Raw genomic sequence first — 21,662 nt, forward strand, 5'->3', positions numbered from 1 at the left:
AATAATACCACCAGACACAGGTACCAATGTCAGTGTAAGTACTGCATCTTAAAGAGCAATGGCTTTGCTAACAAGTGTGCCATGTAGCTGCATTGCATTCAGGCCATTGGGGGATATAAGCATTTGAAATTGAATGGGTGACATTTTCACTAGAAGGGTTCTACTTATGTCAATTATTGCAGCACAAAGACTCAAAGCTGCAACACAAAGGCTCTGGTATCTGAGGAATGTGATTGCTCTATTGCAAAAAGACAATTTTATTTCAGTAAATAAATATTTAGGTAACATCTAGGGGATAAAGACAAATGACAGAAGACAAAAGAGAATGGTTTTAAGAATGTCAGCCTTCCCAGGTATGGACAATTAATCAGACTGTGCCCATGCACCACCCTACATATGATATAAAGCATATGACATTTCTATTAATTTGGGAGACACTTTCATTCAAACGTTTAACACTGCTCATCAACAATGTAGGCCTATGGTACACTGGGAACAATTTTCTTGCTGTCGTTTCATTTTCGTGTAGTGCAAAATAAGACTAAATTGTGTAAAAATAATAACAAATTCAGGGTTTGCTTTCAAATACTCACTGCACTTAAAGTGTATCAATTATGATGGAATTATAGTTTGATGTTTGACTGCCTACAGGGAAAGTACTCAACTGTTAGAAAAAATGAGACATTGTAAATAACAATTCAATACCTCTCAGATATTTCTCTCTGAATGACAACTTACTCCTTCAGCTGTTTGTTTTACTATATTGACAGTTTAAAAGGCAAGTTGTTTATGACTGATATGGCTGCACCACAACATGTGCAGAAATGGTGTAGCTTTAATATTTGCCTCTTTCAGCAAGAAACCATAATGACTGTGTGATATTCTCTGGAGTATGCTGCCTTCAAATTATTCTGCTGTGAACCTCATTCAAATAAACCAATGACCCATCAATGACCTTGGAGTGATAAGCAGAAACTAGAGGCACACACACACACACACACACACACACCTTCCACTGAGAACATGGACCATTCTACAAACAAACAGATACATTCAGTTTCTATCACAGATGGAATCTATTATGTCAGGAGCGGGGACATCATGGAATTATTAAAGATTGAAATGTCCAATTACAGCTAAAATACAGGATGACAAAGGCCAAAGGAATGACTCTTTCTACCCGGAGGTATAATACAAAATAATGCAAAGTGAATTTTACATGGCCTCAATTTCTTTTGCATTATCAGCAATATGGTTATGCTTTTTTTTCATGTATTTGATTTATAGTGCAATCCAATTATCATTCCAATGGAAGGTGATATTATAGAATGGGAAATTAATATGGCTCAAGAACCATGCCCTTCAGAACAGAAACAATTATCAGCTTTGGTGTCAAGTGTGCAGCAACTGCTGAAGCCATGGAGAATACATAAGCACTTCAGTATCCTTGTGGTTGGCTAAACTGACACTCCAGCTGCCTGCATGCTTAACCTACCTAAAACCTGTGGTCTGTACTACCAATAGGTCAAGTGGCAAAAGGTGCTTTCACCTAGCACATAATGCATATTGACATTAAAAAGGTGAAAAAGTCAATAGATTGGTTTGTTTGACCATGGTTTGTTGGTAGACCATAATTGGTTTGTTTTGACCGTTTACCAATCCATTTACAAGCGTGTGTATTTATGTTGAAAAGCTATCTATCTATCTATCTATCTATCTATCTATCTATTTATCTATCTATCTATCTATCTATATATCTATCTATCTATCTATCTATTAATCAATATCTATCTATCTATCTACAGTATCTATCTATCTATCTATCCATTGCATTGCAGATTTTTCACACACACACACACACACACTGAATTATTAACCACCAATTGTGCAAGATGCTTCTCACTATAGCCTACCATTTCATTTAACCCATCAGGAGGGGTTTGGGGTTTTAAGCCTAGGTCTGTGTATCTTACTGGGTCTGTTGTTGGCTATGTACATAGAATGTTATGTATGCAAGTGCATAATAAAAAGACAATAAAGGAAATCTTGAAACACTGTAAGTTAACAGCAGACAATATACAAATTGAAAAGAAAAGAGTGAAAATATGTCAAATAATAGGCTATAGGCTAGTGGGTTATTTACAGTTTTTCTCAGTCGCTTTGGTGCTTTTCTCACATCACTATTAACATTTGCACAGCAGTTAGTGCATTTCTCAAAACAATTAGTGCAAACTGCAAAACCTAGTGGATAACCTGCAAAAGCACGTCACTTGCTCAAAATGGATAGTCCATTCCTCAAAAGCAAGTATTTATGTCAATGAAACTGCCAGTGTCATCAAAATGAGAATTCTTGACACCATCGTTTATGAACAAGATAGTCAAATGGCTTTGTCATGTTTTCATTATGACAGTTTATTCTCTCAGTGTTTTCCAATGCAAAAAAGGTCAGAACTCGGTGACACTACCTGAAAATGCTCAAGACAGCACTATAAAGTATTTGTACAGCCACAGTTTTACTGTTGCAATTGGGGCAGCCGTGGCCTACTGGTTAGCGCTTCGGACTTGTAACCCCGACCAGTAGGCACGGCTGAAGTGCCCTTGAGGAAAGCACAGCCGAGCGCCGCTGTTGCAGGCAGCTCACTGCGCCGGCCAGGATTAGTTTGTGCTTCACCTAACTGTGTGTTCACTGTGTGCTGAGTGTTTTACGAATTCACGGATTTGGATAAATGCAGAGACCAAATTTCCCTCACGGGATCAAAAGAGTTTAGCCTACTTATACAATTCTACAGCATTGTGACAGAATTTGATAACTAGTTCACCACTTTTGTATGTAATGACTCAAGCAATGAAATGAAGACTATTAGTTTTATTGGGAACGACTATTCAGCATCCATAGCCTATAGGCTAGTTCATTTTGACTGACATGACAAAAGCAACTGATAGCCTACATGTTCAAAAGCATTTGCAATTCAGAGGAAGGAGAAATTGCTGCTATGATGTGCACAAAATGACTAAATTGTGGAGGTTGAACTAATAGTTATGAGAATTTTCATTCTGATCTGAGAAAAGCACCAAAGCGACTGAGAAAAACTGTAATGTTCAAGGCTGAATTTAAAATTCCATGCTCACAGGTGGCACTGTGACTGGACTTTAGCCTATCCGAATGCGGAAGAAGGAATTGTAGTAGCAGAGTTGTAGCAGAGTCCGAAGTCTCTAAATGGATTCTTGAAATTCCCTAACAATTCTCACTTTTCGACCCATGCACATTATGCATACCATACCACTTAAGAAGAAGCTATGTCGCACATACATCCTGGTCCTTTTGTTTCGTTTGTTTAAGAAACACATTAAGCCTACAAAGTGTCAAACACCCACACCGGATATACGCATTTCAATCCAATACTCTGATTGGTTGTCGAATTGGCGGTGGTTTTACACCCATTTTTCAAACAAAGTGTTGCAGTACGAATTTGCTTTTGTATGTGTGCGAGTTTTCTGTACTCTATCTTAACCTTTACGGTGTTTTGCAAGCTGGTCGAGTTTTAAGGCAGCTGTAAATATGGATGATTCTCCGGAGGACAGAAGATCTGAAGTAGATGTTCTTCAGGACATTTCAAATAAGTTCTCGAAGTAAGTCTGTCTTTGTACCGGTTATAACGTTAGTTGCATCACGGTGAACTCGCTCGGCAAGATGTAGGCCTAACACTAACACCTAACACTCTGATGTACAGTTGATTAAAATTAGTTGACGTTAGCTAACTGTGAGATGCAGGTTTGGCGAGCTGCTGGATAACGTTACATTGCTAGCATTTCATTCCTGCTAGACAAGTGTTAGGCCTATCTTTGACGTTATTCTTGAGTTAGGCTACTCTAGCTAGCCTTTCTACCTCTGGTGTGATGTAGAGTTCCCATAATTGTAGCTATTATTGAGTCCATTCCGATCACCTTAATGGTAAACAATAGCCTACAAAAGTCTGGTGAAGTGTTGGAACTCAGTTTCATGACTTGCAGCAACGATGGTCTACTGTCTGTTATGTCAGAATTCGTCCCTCCGGTGAACATAATCGGGAATACATGTGAAACAGCCACATGTGTGACGTTGTTATTGCTAATGAAAACTTAATCTGCGATGTTTGGTTGACAGTTAGCCTACGTGGTAGAATTAAGTAGCATAACAGATATCCAGTTAACCTTATAATTACTGGTGATAGAAAACATCATATACCCTGTGCTGGGATGCATCATGTATAACTTAAAAAAAAATGGGTTAACCAAATAAGGTGTTTTAATTTAGGCGGGCAAGCTTTTGACACTAAAACATGTTATGCCCATTTTTCAGGTCCATGTCCATTGCCACAGTGGATCTTGACACATACACCAGGTACAGTATATAAAAGTGTTTTCAAAGTTCCTTTTTTCTGGTAAATGAGCTGTGTAGCACTTCATTTCTCCACCTCTGGTATTTAAGCACAATTTGATTAGTGGGTGGGTCATCAACATTACCAACTGTGGTGATGCATCAACCAATTAACATATTATGCTCAATAGTCACTTTAAGGTATTTTTATGAATCTGACCTATCAAGAAGTTTGTCACTGATGAGTGGCTGATGACTGTCTACATTATGGAGACAGGCTGAAAAGCCCATTTGTGTGCAAAGTAGGTGGGAAATGACATGACATCAAATAAATCTTTTCATGCTAGTGGACAAGCAGTTTTAGTTATTATTCAGATCAAAATATTACAGATGTGTATTTACAGATGCAGATGCGTAATTTTTAATTTATTTAATTTTTTGTTTACCTCAGGAAAGCAAAAGAGGCTTTTAAGCAGGGAAACCCTACAAAATCCCTGGAGATTTTGAAAGAGGCCTACAAACACTACCCAGATGAGAAGATTAAGGGCCGAATACAGAAGCTGCAGGAGTTCATCAATCAGATGGATGCGCAGTCCTCAGATGACGATGATGAGTTCATAGAAGTCAACAACAGTGGCTTGATGCTCAACAAAAGGATTTATGATAATCTATATGATCACCAGAAACAAGGAGTGGCCTTCTTATATGGTCTCCATAGGGATGGAAAGACGGGTGGAGTTCTGGCGGACGACATGGGTTTGGGCAAAACTATCCAGGTGATCTCCTTCCTGTGTGGCATGTATGACTCTGAGCTGCTGCAGAACTGCCTGCTGGTGATGCCAACCACCCTCATCACCAACTGGGTGCGGGAGTTCCAGAAATGGGTGCCAGGGATGAGGGTGAGAGAGTTCCATGGAACAAGCAAAGCCATCCGCAGCAAGAATCTGAGAAAGGTCCAAGTCAAAGGTGGCGTTCTCATCACCTCCTATCAGATGGTGATGAACAACTGGGAGCTCTTGAGCTCCATTGATGGGAGGGAGTTTTTCTGGGACTATGTCATCCTAGATGAGGCACACAAGATCAAAACCACATCGACAAAAACGGCCAAAAGCGTGAATGCCGTCCTAGCCAAGCATCGCGTGCTGCTAACTGGAACACCTGTGCAGAACAATCTGCGAGAGATGTGGGCGCTGTTTGACTTCGCCTGCCAGGGGTCACTCCTGGGAACGTATAAAACCTTCAAGACGCAATATGAAAATCCTATTACTCGGGCACGTGAGAAAGATGCCACCCCTGGCGAAAAGGTGCTCGGTTTCAAGATGTCTGAGAACCTCATGGAGATCATCAGCCCTTACTTCATGCGGAGAACCAAAGCAGAGGTAATGAAGAATGACAACAATGATCAAAAATCTTCAGAGGTAGACGACCAGCCGACACCTACTGGCGATGGAGGCTTAGAGGTGCCTTCGCTCCCCGAGAAAAATGACCTGATTGTGTGGACGTACCTGAGTCCAGTTCAAGAGCAAATCTACAGGATGTTTATCTCTCTGGATCACATTAAGGAGGTGCTGATGGCTACACGCAGCCCCCTGGCTGAGCTGACCATTATTAAGAAGCTCTGTGATCATCCAAGGCTTCTCTCAGACAAAGCCGCAAGTGAACTCGGTCTGCTGGGCGGACAAGACCACGCTTTGCCTGACATCGAGAACAGCAGCGGAGCCAGCAGTATCGATCGCGTCTCAGACGAGACCCTAATCTCTGAGTCAGGCAAGCTGGGGTTCCTCATTGAGTTACTAGAGCGCCTCAGGGAAGAAGGGAACCGCACATTAGTGTTCTCCCGGTCTGTTAAGATGCTGAACATCATACAGCGCATTTTGAAAAACAGAGGGTTCAAGATAGTGAGAATAGATGGCACGGTGACCGATCTCTCTGAGAGAGAGAAGCGCATTGGACGCTTTCAGAATGACCCGAGCGTCTCAGTCTTCCTCTTGACTACACAAGTGGGTGGCGTCGGACTCACTCTAACAAGCGCCAACCGCGTGGTGATCTTTGACCCCAGTTGGAACCCTGCCACTGATTCCCAGGCTGTGGACCGTGCCTACAGGATTGGACAAACGCGTAATGTAATTGTGTACAGACTCATCACCTGTGGCACCGTGGAAGAGAAGATCTACCGCCGACAGGTGAGATGGTTTGTGTGTGCAGGCATTTGCTACATAAAGTTGTCTTCTGTTTTGTTTGCATAATTGCTAGATGCAAGTAACCCCATTGCTCAAATGATGACAAATTAAGTAAATTAAGTACATCATGTGTGGTGCTTAACATAGCAAATGTACATTATCTACATGAAAAGCAACCTGAGATGTAACAGATGCTAATAACTAATTAGTTATTCATATTTGTATTCGTAAATTACTTCTCCTGTGTGTCTTCAGGTCTTCAAAGACTCCTTGATCCGACAGACTACAGGAGACAACAAGAACCCCTTCCGTTACTTCACCAAGCAGGACCTGAAGGAACTCTTCAAACTTGAGGACACTCGCACGTCCACCACCCAGCTGCAGCTGGAGGAGCTTCACTCCAAGCAGCAGAGCGCAGACCCCGACCTGATGGAGCACATCGCCTACCTGTACACCAAAAACATGTTCGGCGTCTCCCACCACGACCTCCTGTTCTGTGTACAGCCAACCGAGGATGATGTGGAGGACCACGAGGCTCACGAGTACATTGAGAAGCGAGTGCTGACCGCTGAGAATCTGATGAAGGTCGAGTCTCAGATCCAAAAGGACCTGAAGGACTTTGAGCTGCAGCACACAGAGCCGAGGTCCCTGCAGCAGTCCGTCAGGAGAGGACGTCAGAACTCTGGCAAACAAAGATACGAGGATCTGGATCAGTCCCCCACGTTTCAGTCTGTTAAAGAAGAGGTCACAGCCTCTGAGTTCACAGACGAAGAACCAGTCATTGTTTTGGATGAACCTACTGAATCCCCTGACCTCCCTGTTGCAAATGAAGTCGAGCTTGAACTGGATTCCTCACAAACAGAGGAGATGGAGTCACTCAAGAGAAACTCCACAATGGGTTATGACAATGACGTCATATGTTTGGATGATGACGAGACAAATGTGTCCACTGGACAAATAAAAAACCATGTGGTTATCAAGCAGGAACAGAACTTTTATACTAATGGCGTTGAGGAAGACTATGGGGCTGGTGGAAGAAAGTCCTTAGTAATAAACAAGTCCTTTGAAGGAAATTCCAGCTTGGCTAAAGGCGATACCATAACGTCTGTGAATGATGAAGCGAATATGTCCACTGATTTCACAGAAAACCACCTGGTTGTTGAGGATGAGGAGAACGTCAGTTTTGCAGAGAGCAAAAGAGCCTCTCTTGCATACCGTGAGCAGGAAAGAGACATCATCACAGTCAATGATGAGGCGGACATGTACATGGAGGAAGACCAGCTGATGGGTGAGGAGGAGGACCATGTTGTTACAAGGAGGAAAAAGGCATTTGTTATCAATTCCAGTGATGATGAGGGAGATGATGATGGAGAAGATGAGGGGTCTGTCAGAGCAGACGAAACAGGAAATCTCTCGTCGCTGGGAAAATCCAGGTTGTCTGACATGAATGACAAGCCTGATAGATCAGGTGGCGTGGAATACCAGCTGTTAAGTGATGAGGAAGACGACATTGTTACAAACAAGAAAAGGGGTTTTGTCATCCTCAGCAGCGACGAGGAGGGAGATGACGAGGAAGAAGGGGAGAGGTCAAAAGCAGACAGTGTCTCTTCGCGAGGAAATTCCCGCTTGGATGAGACGAGTAACGGACCAGACACGTCTGAACCTGGCGAAGACAAGCTGGAAAGCCAGGAGGAAGCTGACATCAGCTCGGGCGAGAACAAAAGTGTCTTTCTGACGTACAGCAGCGAGGAGGAGGAAGAGGAGGGGGAAAGTATGGACAGGCAATCTTCAAAAACAGCCAGTTACACATCCTCCACCCCAGGAAATTCCAGGCTGACTGACTCTAATGGGATTATCTCTGGGGATGACAACGTCAACATGTCTGCCCTCATGGAGGACCAGCTGATACATGACAATGAAGACAGTGTCATTATTACTAAGAAAAAGAGAGCCATCGTCTCTTACAGCAGTGAGGAAGAGGAGGGGGAAGAGGGAGATAGTGGGGATGTCGATGATGATGATGATGATGATGATGACGACGAGAGAGAGAATTTTCATTTCACCAGTAGCCTTATGTCTGTGTCAGGGGTTGGAGATCGCTCAGTCTCATCGGTTGCATCAAGGCGGTCTCTTGTAGATAATCTGATGGAGAAATTTGAGGACATTCTCATGGACGAGGATGAGTCGAGTGAAGAGATAGCTGACAGTGATCAGGAGAATGACATGTTCGGCACCCTAGATCAGTCAGGGTGATTTGTATGATCAGGAGAATGACATGTTCTGCACCCTAGATCAGTCAGGGTGATTGTATGATCATTAGAGCAGGTGAAAAATACCACTACCATCCTAAATGTCTACATCCAATGTGTACTGTCCTGTTTGAAAACTTGTTCAATTTTCATTATTTGTTCTTAATAAATAACTTGTTTTGCATTGATAGCATGTGTTAAGGTTATATGCAGTTCAGATGGGTCAGAATAGCAGAGTGGAATTTTCTAAAAGTGACTCATTTCAAACAAAGTTCTTGGGTGACTTACTCATTGTTAGGGCTAAGATAACCGAAACCTTACTTAACTTAGAGGGGGGGAAATGAGGGGAGGGGAGGGGGGGGACTGTGGCGGCAAACAAAAATGTATGTGTGTACACAACAAAAATAATTGATTACACATCAATTAGCTGTAAGAAATAGACTTGAGTACATGTATAAGATGATTCATGACAATTCATATTTAAAGCATTATATTATACTATGAATTGATACTGAAGTATAGAACTCATTTGTACCGTGGCTAAGTGCCTTTGCTCACTGAGATGTGAATATCTGAACTATGCAGCCCTACGTTTATTTTTAATTTGTTCGTTGTATTTACGATTTACAGCCAAGTAGCTGTCAGATTTCTCATCAGTGACTATCATCCAGAGCAGTAAAATAGCACATTCCTATGAGCTGTCAATATAATCGCACATCTGTAGTTTGCATTGAGATTCTCATTATATTGCTTACATATAAGGCTATATAGCATCAGCTTTTGTCAGTCCTTGGTGAAGGGTTGTGTAACTTTACATTTTGCTAACTAGCCAAAAAGCATCTTTGAATTGTAAGAGTATGTTCTATGTTCTCAATGTGAGCAAATGGTATGAGGAGTCAGAGGCTTATTTCAACTCACTCTGTTCAGAATAAACCTGTATAAGATACAGACCATAGTTGATCTTTCTCTGTGCACAAACACTGCATATATTCTGCAAGCACTCATAATCTGGCTCCAAAGTTTATTTACAATGCACAATGATGTTTTGCAGTAAAGCAATATAAAGACTTGTCTTCATGTTTGCTGCCATTCCTTTAACAAGTGTGGGCAGTAGGTGATGAGGGCAGGGAGGTGAAGTTGACCATTAAAACACGGAATCTGTAGGCCACGCTCACTTTCCGTACAGCTCAACCCCTCCATCCATCCATCATAGCCGAGAGAGATCTGGCATCAGCTGGAAGGGAGAACTCCAAACCCACTTGCCCGTCCCAAGAAAAACAAGCACAGGGTTCAATCGAGTTGACGCACTTTATTCCTAAAACAGAAGCCGCACCACCCATGTCTGGCACGAAATTCAAATATAATTATTTATATATTGCCATTTTTTCTGGGTCTAAATGTGTTGTATAAAATACTATATACGACAATGTACCTCTTTATTTTTAACACAGTGAAATCATTGCTGTACATGCCCTCCTCAGCAACAGCTTAGCTGCAATTCAGCCTCCTTGCCCCACACCCCCCAGCTCTCACACCGAGGCATGGACGTATTTTCCCCACCCAACCCCAACCTATTTCTTCTGTACAATGTGACAATACAAATATTCTGTCTCCCTTACAAAAAATAATATTCTAAAAGCAACCTACTGGAACTTCATTATATTTTTTGTTGTTTTTGTGTGTTTGTATTTTTTTTTAATTAAGACAATAACGCATTTTAGACCAATTGCTTTAAAGCAGGAAGGCAATATAAACCTTCTAGAACATTTCATATATAAAAGAAGTTAAGAAATAAAACAAATTATACATTTAGAAACAATAAATAAGAACAATGCAGGTATTCAAACAGGGAACTTCAGGGAGTTGAAAACCCATGGTTTCCTTTTAGATTGAAATGTCCCTTTGCTTCCAATAATTTACAGACACATTTCCGACACGAACCGGCTGATTCTGATGTCAAAGCACCTGCGGGTAGCCGTGATGAATATGCTCAGTGTTGCTAGCATCACCATCACCAACAATCAATTTCATTTCCATTCATTGTAGGGAGTCTTTAAAAACAGGTCAGATTACAATGATGAACACACCAACGGCAGAAAATCACACTGTTGTTCTTCATCTCGTGTCATGTGGCCGAGCTTCTTTACTCCCAAAACCACATCTTTCCGTTTTCCCGCTGACTCCTTCTTTCCCTCTTGCTGAGAGCATTTTGTTTTTTTCTTTACATAAGAGTGTCCTTGACATCAAAAGGGGGAGGCTGCTCCACAGGCATAATCCTGGGTCACAGCCAGCCAACAGGAACCCTCGTTCTTGTTCACATCTCCTGAGCCATCATCTTCGATTATAGAAAAATCCAGAGCACATCTGCACCTGCACACGCTACATCTCCTCTTCAGGGTGCATCTCCATACCCTCCCACGCCCCTCCACTGATGGTCTCTTCGTTCCCAACTGGTTAAAAAAAACAAAAAAAAACAAACAAAACAAAAATCCTGCTCGGCTGTTTCACAGCCTTTGTAACGCTTCACAACAAGTTCATGATGAAGTTGTACATCTGGTTGAGCACCACAAAGTGGATGGGCAGACAGGAGCGGCGGTCCTGTGTGGCAGGGTCACAGGTCAGCCAGGAGAGGGCATTGTACTGCTCCAGCACAAATCTGAGATGGGGAAAACAGAGGGAAATGTCACGTTATTATGAGGACAAATCACTTTTCACAAATCAATGTAAGGTAACTAATATGTAAGGCATACATATTTACATATAGATACAATTATCTAGACAAGAACAAAAAGATGTATTGACATACATAATTAAATAATACATACATAGTATAAACCTTAACACACCAGGTGCAGTTCCTTAGAAATTAACAAATTGTTGCCTTTTTAAGTCTTTAATTGTTTTAGTTTTTTAAATGAGTGACTAAGTTCCCAAATGTAAAACTGGAAACACACAGTCTTCATGTCAACAAGGCAGCATGTGGTGTGTAGGTAGTATGTGGTTACCTGAGTACGTCTGAGGTCTGATTGGAGTCGAGAGGGTGAGAGTGTTTGCTGTGGAGCAGCTCATCTGACTGCACTGAGGATACATGAATATGTAGAGAGGCCTGGGGAGAAAGAGAGTAAATGTTTTTCATTTTCTCAAAAACACTTACCAACAGCACCCCACTGGTGTACAACCAAACCACACCAACAGCATTGCCACAAATGTATCAACTAGTTAAAAAAAAAAAAAAAAAACACATCCAAGTCATCGGTTCAGAAAAAAAAAAAAAAACAAGCCTATACTTTTGGGGGAATTGGGCATGTTTTGTGAATTTAGAAACATCCATCATGTGATCCAGGCAAAAGGAAATAGTGCAGTGATGAGATACTTGAAACCATTCCCAGGTTCAATATTCCAAACCACATGCTTGCCAAAGGAGTCGATGGGCAAAATGCAACCCGTCTCCTTCAAACGGGCCAAGAACACATCACTAGAGATTTGTGGCTAAGTGTAACCAGACCAGCTGTAAATCTGAAGACGCGGACTGGCAGGCAGTGGGGTTATATGCAGGGCTAGGCACTTCAGCAAAGGACCCTGGGATCCTCATGCGCCAATCTGACTCATAACACGGGGGCCAGCGCTTCTCGCCACATGCCATCACAATCGGAGTCTCCTTCCTCTCCAGACTGTACATTGGAGCCAATCAGAGAGCAGAGCTAAATTATTTAAGTCCTCCCCTACCGGGCGGCCTGTTCAATAATGCATGAAGTCACGTGAGTCGGGACAGGTATGATGAGAAGTTGTCACGGAAACTGGCCCAATAAACGCAAGGTCCGTTACTGACTGCACCCAGACAAATCACTTCAGGCACAGCGTGCGCTGTGAGACCAGGGGACACCAGGGGACTCCAGAGTCTGCCTTTAATAAACATCCCCCTAACAAAGCTCACACTGCTGCTCTAAAATAATGCCCAAACTCACATGCTACTGGAGATCACAAGATGGATTCTATTATACAGTAACGTTTTCCATTTAATATTTTATCACTGCATATATTTTTAAAATTCATCAACCTACACCTTTTGATTTAGGCCTTGTACCTGTCAGAATGTTGTGTCCGCCCTGGCTGACATTAACCTAATGGCAGCTGAAATACTGGAGAGGTGCAAACCACTGGGCACCAGAGTTGTGGGGGGGGGGGCTCACCTTGAGAAAGAGAGGGCACTGGTTCTGGGCTTGCGGGCAGGCCGACCAAAACCAGTCGGGCAGTGGGCCCGCTTTAGCCGTGGACACAAAGTAGCCGAGAGCCAGGGGCTGCTGGAGGATGTTGGGGGTCTCCTCATGAGACTCCATGCGATCGGTGCTCTGGCCCTAGAAGAAGATGCAGGAAGAAATGGATCAAAACACTGGCACAATAAAGCAGCTCGCATTGAGGGGGAAAAAGAAACTTTATGCTGTTGCAATAACAATGTCTGCACAGTCGCATGGTTGTCATAAATCTACAATGGCAGACATCACTATCATTCATTATTCTTGCCTCATAACATTCTTTAGCACTGAATTTAGGAGTTCTAAGGCCAAAAGAGATCTCATCTGCCCAGAGACTTATAATGCCCTGGAATTTTGGATTACGTAGCATATCCTGTCCATCTGAGAAATCCTGTTAAACTTTGTGATTCATTTCTTACCATCCATGATTTTATTGATGACTATAGGAATCATGTTAACCATGTCCATATGGCCAAAAACATGTATCATTATTTCAATGAATTGATGTATTCATCATGAGTGGAAAAACTTCACATGCACGGTATGGCCACTTAATGAATATAAGCCCAAGACTTCATCCATGTAGCATAGTGCAGTGGGCCTACCTTGCTGCCGTCTCCTCCGTGGTGGTAATGAGATCCTGGCGAGTGCACCGGCGAGGTGGTGGGGGAGGCTGGGAGGATGTTGATGATGTCGGGGTCCACCATTTCATTCTCCTGTTCCAGGAGGTCAAAGATGCCACCTATTGCGTCTGATCCATCTGAGGAAACCATGTTTCAGAAAGAAAGACAAGAGGAAGAGGCGAGAGTTTAGGTTAGGCGAAGGCTGCAGCGAATAAAGAAACTTCTGGGAAAAACCTAGAGAGAAGGTTCTAGAAAGAAGAACCCAGAGGTGGGACCAAGTCACTGTTTGGCAAGTCACAAGTAAGTCCCAAGTCTTAGCAGTCAAGTCCAAGTCAAGTCCCAAGTAAATACAGAGAAGGGCAAGTCGAATCCAAGTCCAAGTCCCAATCTTTTTCAAGTCCTGAACAAGTCATCAGGTACTCTTCACTTAATAATGCCATTATTAGACTATCGATCATAATTTTAACACATCAATCTAATCTACAGTATTTTTTTTTATAAATACAGATTAAAATATGTTCAATGGTTCTGTCTTGAAAGCTTTTATGATATATGCATACGCATACCTGTGAAATATACGCATGAGCATACCTGAGTAATCTGTACGAAAGATAGCTATAAGACACTCAGCACAGCAGCAAATATATATTGTTTTTCCAAATTGCAGCGTCCACTGTAAGGATGAGTAATAATTTGACTGATGGCATTTCACTGTGCTAGGCCACAGATTTGCCTGCTAAATTAGTAAATTGCTGCGGTTAAATATTTTACGTTTTTGTTAGGGTTGTCAAACGATTTAATCTCATATTTTGAAATGAATAAATCTCGATTAATTGCGGTTAAAAAGTAAATTTTCTCCCTAAAGATTAAGCTTCTTATATGGCATATTAAATACAGCATAAATCACAAAATTACTGAGTAACCACAAAGGTAAAAGTAAAACACTTCTATATTATTTAAATGATAATAATGACACAGTAATTTTGTTTTAAAGTATTCATTTCTTAAATACTACACATGTGATGCTGTTTAACTCGTTTGTAAATGGTGCACTGTCACTTTAAGCCCATTGTGTGCCACTGTCCACACGTTCTCCTAATGATCTTTTTTACCAGCTCCATTCAAATATAGCTATGGCCAGAGCTAGTCCACAAACTCTAACATTGTTTGTGCCACATGTATAGCACAATATTAACAATGATAAGCATGATATTAAGTTGGCACAAACAGCTTTCATTCCTTTGGAAATAAAAGCATGTAATGACACGATGCTTGCTAGACATTTTCTGTTTGCAATTAAAAGTGAATTATGAGCTTGATAGCCAGTAGCCACCTAGCTACGTGGAATGCGTTTCAATCGGCATAATATCATGTGCTTCATGTAAACGAATTATTGAAGACTTCAAGACTCACCAGTTCCATTACACAAAGGCAAAGACAACTCTTCATATTCTTGTCCATTTTCCAAATCACAGTGAGCGCAGCTTATGTCAAAGTGCCCTGGCTCTCACAGTTTATAACAGTAGCCTAGTGAGAACCAGATAAATCCGCAATTTCCTCTAATCTCGTCTTTGTTTCCTTCATGATTTCCCTTTATACGTTTCTTATATTAAAAAGGACATATCAATCATCATCAACAATGAAGCCATCTGGAACCTGCCACTTGTTTTCTCTCCCTTCCGTGCGCGCGCTGAAACGCATTCTCAATTAAATGGAGTAGGCTAGCATAAGTTGGATCTTAATGGAGAGGACCCGAAAAGTATCATCTTTATGTAACATGCTGTTGGTGCATTTTGACATTGTAAACGTTGTCTAACAAGAATGCAAATCGGTTTGCAGTAAAGCTATAATCTTTATTTAATATTGGTCCTTCCTCTGTCTCTTGGTGCCCTACACACAGTGTGTGATGCGTGTGGTGGTAACAGCACTGATCACTGTGCTCTGTCTCTTGGTGCCCTACACACAGTGCGTGATGCGTGTGGTGGTAACAGCAGCACTAATCACTGTGCTCTGCCTATTTGTGTCCACTATGTGTTTTGTTTTTTTCGTCGCGGAAGTGAAAGCATCTCTGGGGTAACTGGTCCACGATCAGGAAATTTATTTTTTGACTCGAGACATGTCAAGTCATTACAAGTCAAAGAGGCAAAGTCCAAGTCAAGTCTCGAGTGAATAGTATTCAAGTCCAAGTCGAGTCGCAAGTCATGCCTAATTTTATCAAGTCGAGTCTGAAGTCATTAAAATCACGACTCAAGTCTGACTCGAGTCCAAGTCATGTGACTCAAGTCCACATGTATGGAAGAACCTTCTAGGAAGGCTAGAAACTGAGGTCTATAATGAATAAAGAATCTTCTAGAAGAACCCTCTAAAGGTGAGAACTTAAGACACAGGGAGAGGGGTAGGTTGGTAGAGGCGAGTGGCCTCACCGTTGATGGGGTTGAAGGCAATGTCGATGTTCTCAGTGGTGTAGTTGGAGGTGGCCACCTGGACGAAGGCAGAGGTGGGGAACACCAGGATGTGCGTGCAGGACGTGTCCTGAGGGGTGCTCAGCTGGGACGTCTGCATGTTCAGGGTGGTGCTGCGGCCAAACACCGAACCCGTCGACACCGAGTCTGAAAGGCGCAGGGGGAGGGAGAGAGAAAGAAAGAAAAAGAAAGAAAGAAAGAAAGAAAGAAAGAAAGAAAGAAAGAAAGAAGAGAGAGAGAGAGAGAGAGAGAGAGAGAGAGAGAGAGAGAGAGAGAGAGAGAGAGAGAGAGAGAGAGAGAGAGAGAGAGAGAGAGAGAGAGAGAGAGAGAAGAGAGAGAGAGAGAGAGAAAGAAAGAAAGAAAGAAAGAAAGAAAGAAAGAAAGAAAGAAAGAAAGAAAGAAAGAAAGAAAGAAAGAAAGAAAGAAAGAAAGAAAGAAAGAGAGAGAGAGAGAGAGAGAGAGAGAGAGAGAGAGAGAGAGAGAGAGAGAGAGAGAGAGAGAGAGAGAGAGAGACAGAGAGAGATTTTTGGTTAGGGATGCCCTACAAGCACATTGTCTAATCTGCTATAGCTAAAACAGCAATTTCATTGACACCTAAACCACCAAAGCATTAACAAAGAAATACAAATAGCTAAAAGTTTTTTTTTTTTATTACACCTGCGTTAGTATCATGCTATTACCATGGACAATTCCAACCTCTCCGAATCCGACCTGTTAATCATGAGGCAGTCAGGGTCACAGGGCCTCTGTATCTCCTCCACATTCCTGTCAACTACGCATGGTGTCCGTGGACCGTTACTGTCTAAATGTCCGTATGAAAAATAAATCTGTGGGCTGGAGCCCTGGCCTCATCGACCCGTTGTTGCACCTATGTACAAATGCGTTCCCACAACTAAAGAAAAATCTGCTATATCTGAATGGTAGGAAAGTACGCACGCCCGCATGCACAAACAGACACCCTCGCTTTCTCACACACACACACACACACACACACACACGCATGCACACGCGCACACACACACACAGTCTGACAACTTTTCATCACTTCTCAAAATAAACCCATTGATCTTCAACAGCATCCCATCATCTGAAAAATCAATGTGGTCCTCAAAAGGTGTTTTATGGCTGGCCTCAACACTGGTCTGGCTGCAGTGGATCTGATAGGGACAGCAGTTACATGCATTATGATATGCTGCTGCCATCCATCACTCACACGGACACAAACACTGGCACTTCAACACACACACACACACGCACACACACACACGCACACACACACACGCACTCACGCACTCACGCACACACGCACTCACGCACACACGCACACACGCACAAGGAAAGCTGTATTACCTGGCATGATGACAAAAGAGCCCTGGGGCTCCAAGGCAACGAGGCAGGCGCTGAGGATGCTGGGTGTGTCGGCGGCAGAGATGCCACACATCCTGCACATGTCCTTCAGCCGGCGGCTTAGAGACTGCAGATTCCTTCTGCTCAGCAGAATACTCCAGTCTGAGGAGAGAGAGAGAGAACGACAGAGAGAGAAGGGAGAGATAGTGAGAGTGCAGAAAAGAGAAAAAGAGAGAGGAACAGGGGAGGCACATGGGATAGGGGGGCAGGAAGCACGAGAGAGTGAGAGAGAGAAAGGAGGAGGGGGTGGTGAGGGTATAGGAGGGAAGAGAATGGGGAGGGGGTGCAGGGAACAGAAGAGTTACAGGGTAACGGTGATAGGGAACGGAGGGCAAGAGGAGAGAGTGAGAGAGAGAAAGGAGGAGGGGGTGGTGAGGGTATAGGAGGGAAGAGAATGGGGAGGGGGTGCAGGGAACAGAAGAGTTACAGGGTAAAGGTGATGGGGAACGGAGGGCAAGAGGAGAGAGGGAAGAGAGAAAGGGGAGAAGGATGGGATTAATACAACAGACAGCGTCAAGCAGTAGACCACCGTGCTTAGCTTCAACTCACTAGCTACAGGCTTATGTGCTGTTATAGCTCAACTGATGACGCATGCACATGCTGACATGGTGACTCCCCCGCCTAGAGTGCCACTTGTTCTTCTGTTCATTATGAAACATCCGGTATACATTATTTTGCGTTACAAAACAGCCACTTAACCCCCTTTATCTGACTACCGGCTAGAATGCTTGAAGTAATGTAATGATTAAATTTGGTAAATTAAAAACATAAGGGGCAAAAAAAGGATGGCTGTAGTGCCAATAAATGAGACTGATCAGAGTAGCCAAACTCCAAAAGTATGAAGCTAGTAATTGCTACATAACTTGTTTTTCTCCAAAATGGCTACACATGTCAAAGAGACCATTATCTCTGTATTGGTTTCTAAACGGTTCACATGACAAGCTCTGGCAGGCCATGAAAAACACAGAGCCAAACAAAGCTGCGCTCGCGGGATAATAGTCGAGTAAATAACCGTCTACATCACAGACGAAGACGCCACGTTCCCCTAGCCAGCCTCGGCGCGGGCCCAAAACATGCGATTACTGCGTGGTGCCAAACAGAACAGATCACGAAACGACACAAACAACTCCATCAGTGGGAGTGCAGTAGCGAGTAGTCGAGTGATGCCTGCCTGCCTGCCTGCCTCACTGGGGGGGAATTATGTTATTACGCCGAGGTAATGTTTTGTCGCTGTATTATTGATGCGTCAGTGGCTTGGGAGATCTCGTAGGCAGGGCCAGGAGGAAAAAAAAGACGGAACACACCATTTCCAGTCCTGTGTGAGTCACAGTAAAGATGCAAAAAAGCGGGAGAAATGCACTAGAAGTGCACACACACACACACCCTCACACGCTCTACTCGCCGTCTCCAGCAATGAGGCGTACTTGAGAGAGCGAGAGTGGCATAACGAGCATCGCCGCACAGTGGGTGTGTCTGCTCACCTCTTAACTCGCCGTGTCCTATCCGCCCGAGGCGGCCAATCACGACTCTCCAGGGCACTGATGTCATCTGCACCAAACCCAAGCACCAATCCCACAGCTTTTGCAGGCCCACTCTTCGGGCAGAGCCTTTTTTCCTCCTCGCCCTAAAAACACACACAAGCAACATATCAATTACAAGTCAATTTACAATACATCACCAGCAGCTCATAATGGCTATAACGGAGTCAAAAACACAACAGCAGTTTACAATGGCTATATCTCAAACACAGACACATCCTGAATTTGTGTCCATATTATGAATGTATGAAACCAGACTGTCTATAATGAGAACCAGAACTAGAGTGTCTAATGAGATTAAGTCTGTGATTAAGAGGTGTGTGTGTGTGTGTGTGTGTGTGTGTGTGTGTGTGTGTACACACACACACACACACACCTCACCTGTTGGGCACGTCGATGCTGATGATGCACGTCTCCAGCAGCTCTCCGAACTGGTCGGTGCAAGTGGCAAGCAGCCAGCGCTGGTCATGGGACAGGCAGTAGCCCACGAAGAGCACGTTGTACTTCTGCGAGGCCTCACCGAACGTCTCGCCCAGCTCCGTCTGTTTGTCCTTCACTGGCGCCAGGATGAACGGCGGCGTGTACAGCCGCAAGCACTCTGGCCTCTGCCGCAGGAGGGAAGGGGTCAAGAGGACACAGGTCAAGCCCAACCTCAACATAAACACAGCAACTGTAACCACATATCAACTGCTGGAGGTCTGGGCTGGTCTCTAGGAGTGTGAGCATTTAAGGCAAAGAGGCCTGCAAGGCATTCATTCTTATTCATTTATCAAATAAGCGGGGCAGGCTAGAACACAGGAGACTGTAGGGGGTTGGAGCAAATTGGATTGTGGGAGTTATTCGGCGGATGAGCCCTGGGAGTAGAGCGGGGTGCCAGACTATGCGGGCCCGATCCCATTAGCGAGGGCTCGCGCCAGCCAGCCACCCAAGCAGATAATGGAAAGGAAACGCGCGCGAGGCCGGAGCTCTGAGGCCGCCTTGGTCGCTTTCCAGGTGCGGAGAGGTTAGTGTAACAATCTCCACAACTCATTGCTCTACCCCAACAACTACTACACCACCCCCTCAGAGAAGAATGCACTGCACAAAGGCTCGGGGGGGGGGGGGGGAAGGCTAAAGAGAGTGATTCTGGGAGTGGTGATGGTGTGCGTGTGTGTGTTAAGAGACAGTGAGTGTGTGGGAGAGACAGCGAGTGTGTGGGGGAGAGAGAGAGAGAGAAAGAAAGAGAGAGAAAAAAAGAAAAAGAAAGAGAGAGATTGAGTGTGTGTGTGTGTGTGTGCGCGGAGTGTTGCACACGCATAGCTTGTAGCCCACAGTGCTTTCTGTCTACTAGTTTCACTTGCTTAACGCTGAATCCTGGGCTGTGGGGCTGCCTTTTTTAGAGCGCATTTTTACACCAAATAAACCACTTCACAGACATAAACCAACTGTCATGTGTGGCATTCACGGTTAAGGACGTTATGTGAAACCAAATTAGCGCAGTTGAGGCTTTCACCGTTTAGGGAGAACATTGTGTGGACAGGGTGTACTCTTGAAGTCAGGCTTGTGGGTGTGAGATGTTTCATTCTTAAAGAGTTTACAAGGGTGCTGGGTTTTTTTTTTACTCCACTGACCTGTGTGTAATTTGGCAAGAATAATATGTCAGTGACTCAGTGTTGAGGGAATTAGTTTTGGAAATGTTTTTTGGTGGGTGGAGGTTGTGGTGGTGGGGGGTCAGCAGGGACTCATTTGTACTCAAGACAGAAAATGGATACGGACTGAGCCTTCAGTCTGTAATCTGTGTTCATTATGTCCTTCTGCATGTTGAAAGCTAACAGACACGGCCAAACAGACAAATGTGTTTTCGTATGAAAAGTTTGCGTAAATCAGGCTTCAGTAGAATCGGTCTGCGGTACCTCTGGGCTCTTGAGGGCAGTGTCCAGGGCCAGGCCCGGGCCGAAGCCCGTCAGTGACTTGACGTTGGTGGAGGCGGGCAGCGGCCGCCGGCACTGGGAGAAGACGGAGAAGGCCAGGGACTTGAGGTGCTGGGCATAGATGTGGCGCTCCTCGCTCCGCACAGGCTGCAGCAGGTACTGACATGGGATGATCTGAACACACATACACACACACACACACACAAATAATCACATTAAACATTAAATTCTAAAAGTGCAAAAAAAAAAAAAAAACACATGCCAACACACAAACAAATGCTAACATACCAACACACACCAAATACAATATACACCAATGACATAACACCAAATACAACTTAGACCAATGAGGTAACACCAAATACAACTTAGACCAATGAGGTAACACCAAATACAACTTAGACCAATGAGGTAAACTTATTCGAGTTAAGACCAGCCCTGTCCAAGAACACATGAAGACAAGTGACAAAGTGAAACAAGATTTTGAATCAAATTAAGTGAGCAAAACAGGTCATGCTAGTGTGCTTAGAAAACCACAACTGACACTTCCTTTTTTGTCTGATCTTAATGCAGTTATATTTGGAGTGTGAGTTCACAGGTGCAAGATAGCTACTAGAGCAGAGGCAGTTTCCTGCACACAGGGGCTTGGTGTGTGTGTGACGCCACAAAATGAAAATACAACT

At 43.6% G+C, this 21,662-nt stretch overlaps 2 protein-coding genes across 2 annotated transcripts in view; one reads left to right on the plus strand and one right to left on the minus strand.

Annotated features, from left to right (window-relative positions):
- Window positions 1-3,447: 3,447 nt before the first annotated feature.
- ercc6l (excision repair cross-complementation group 6-like) lies at window positions 3,448-9,734 on the plus strand. The gene is made up of 4 exons (XM_076274374.1): window positions 3,448-3,630; window positions 4,340-4,381; window positions 4,809-6,540; window positions 6,793-9,734. Exons 1-4 carry the CDS (start codon window positions 3,560-3,562, stop codon window positions 8,788-8,790), a joined length of 3,843 nt encoding a protein of 1,280 aa, XP_076130489.1. The 5' UTR covers window positions 3,448-3,559; the 3' UTR covers window positions 8,791-9,734.
- Window positions 9,735-9,978: 244 nt separating this feature from the next.
- The window catches only part of med13a (mediator complex subunit 13a), a 70,439-nt gene continuing 58,755 nt past the window's right edge, over window positions 9,979-21,662 (minus strand). Inside the window, exons 22-30 of the mRNA XM_076275150.1 lie at window positions 20,962-21,153; window positions 19,451-19,674; window positions 19,013-19,155; window positions 17,475-17,633; window positions 16,086-16,271; window positions 13,645-13,799; window positions 12,977-13,141; window positions 11,792-11,892; window positions 9,979-11,442 (exon numbers count right to left, since the gene is read on the minus strand). Of these exons, the coding sequence (XP_076131265.1) occupies window positions 11,310-11,442; window positions 11,792-11,892; window positions 12,977-13,141; window positions 13,645-13,799; window positions 16,086-16,271; window positions 17,475-17,633; window positions 19,013-19,155; window positions 19,451-19,674; window positions 20,962-21,153 (1,458 nt within the window). The 3' untranslated portion in view covers window positions 9,979-11,309. The remainder of the gene's footprint in view (window positions 11,443-11,791; window positions 11,893-12,976; window positions 13,142-13,644; window positions 13,800-16,085; window positions 16,272-17,474; window positions 17,634-19,012; window positions 19,156-19,450; window positions 19,675-20,961; window positions 21,154-21,662) is intronic.

Source organism: Alosa pseudoharengus, unplaced genomic scaffold, assembly GCF_046254945.1.
Source record: "Alosa pseudoharengus isolate Yale_2024_CS ecotype anadromous, Long Island Sound unplaced genomic scaffold, YU_APseudo_1.1 YU_APseudo_1.1_scf_8, whole genome shotgun sequence".
NCBI lineage: Eukaryota > Metazoa > Chordata > Actinopteri > Clupeiformes > Clupeidae > Alosa > Alosa pseudoharengus.

Excerpts from the sequence above, each read along its gene's own strand:
- ercc6l (XM_076274374.1), top strand. The coding sequence starts at position 3,560 with ATGGATGATTCTCCGGAGGACAGAAGATCTGAAGTAGATGTTCTTCAG. Across the intron at positions 3,631-4,339 it reads ATTTCAAATAAGTTCTCGAA|GTCCATGTCCATTGCCACAG; the intron begins GTAAGTCTGTCT and ends CCCATTTTTCAG. Across the intron at positions 6,541-6,792 it reads AGAAGATCTACCGCCGACAG|GTCTTCAAAGACTCCTTGAT; the intron begins GTGAGATGGTTT and ends GTGTGTCTTCAG.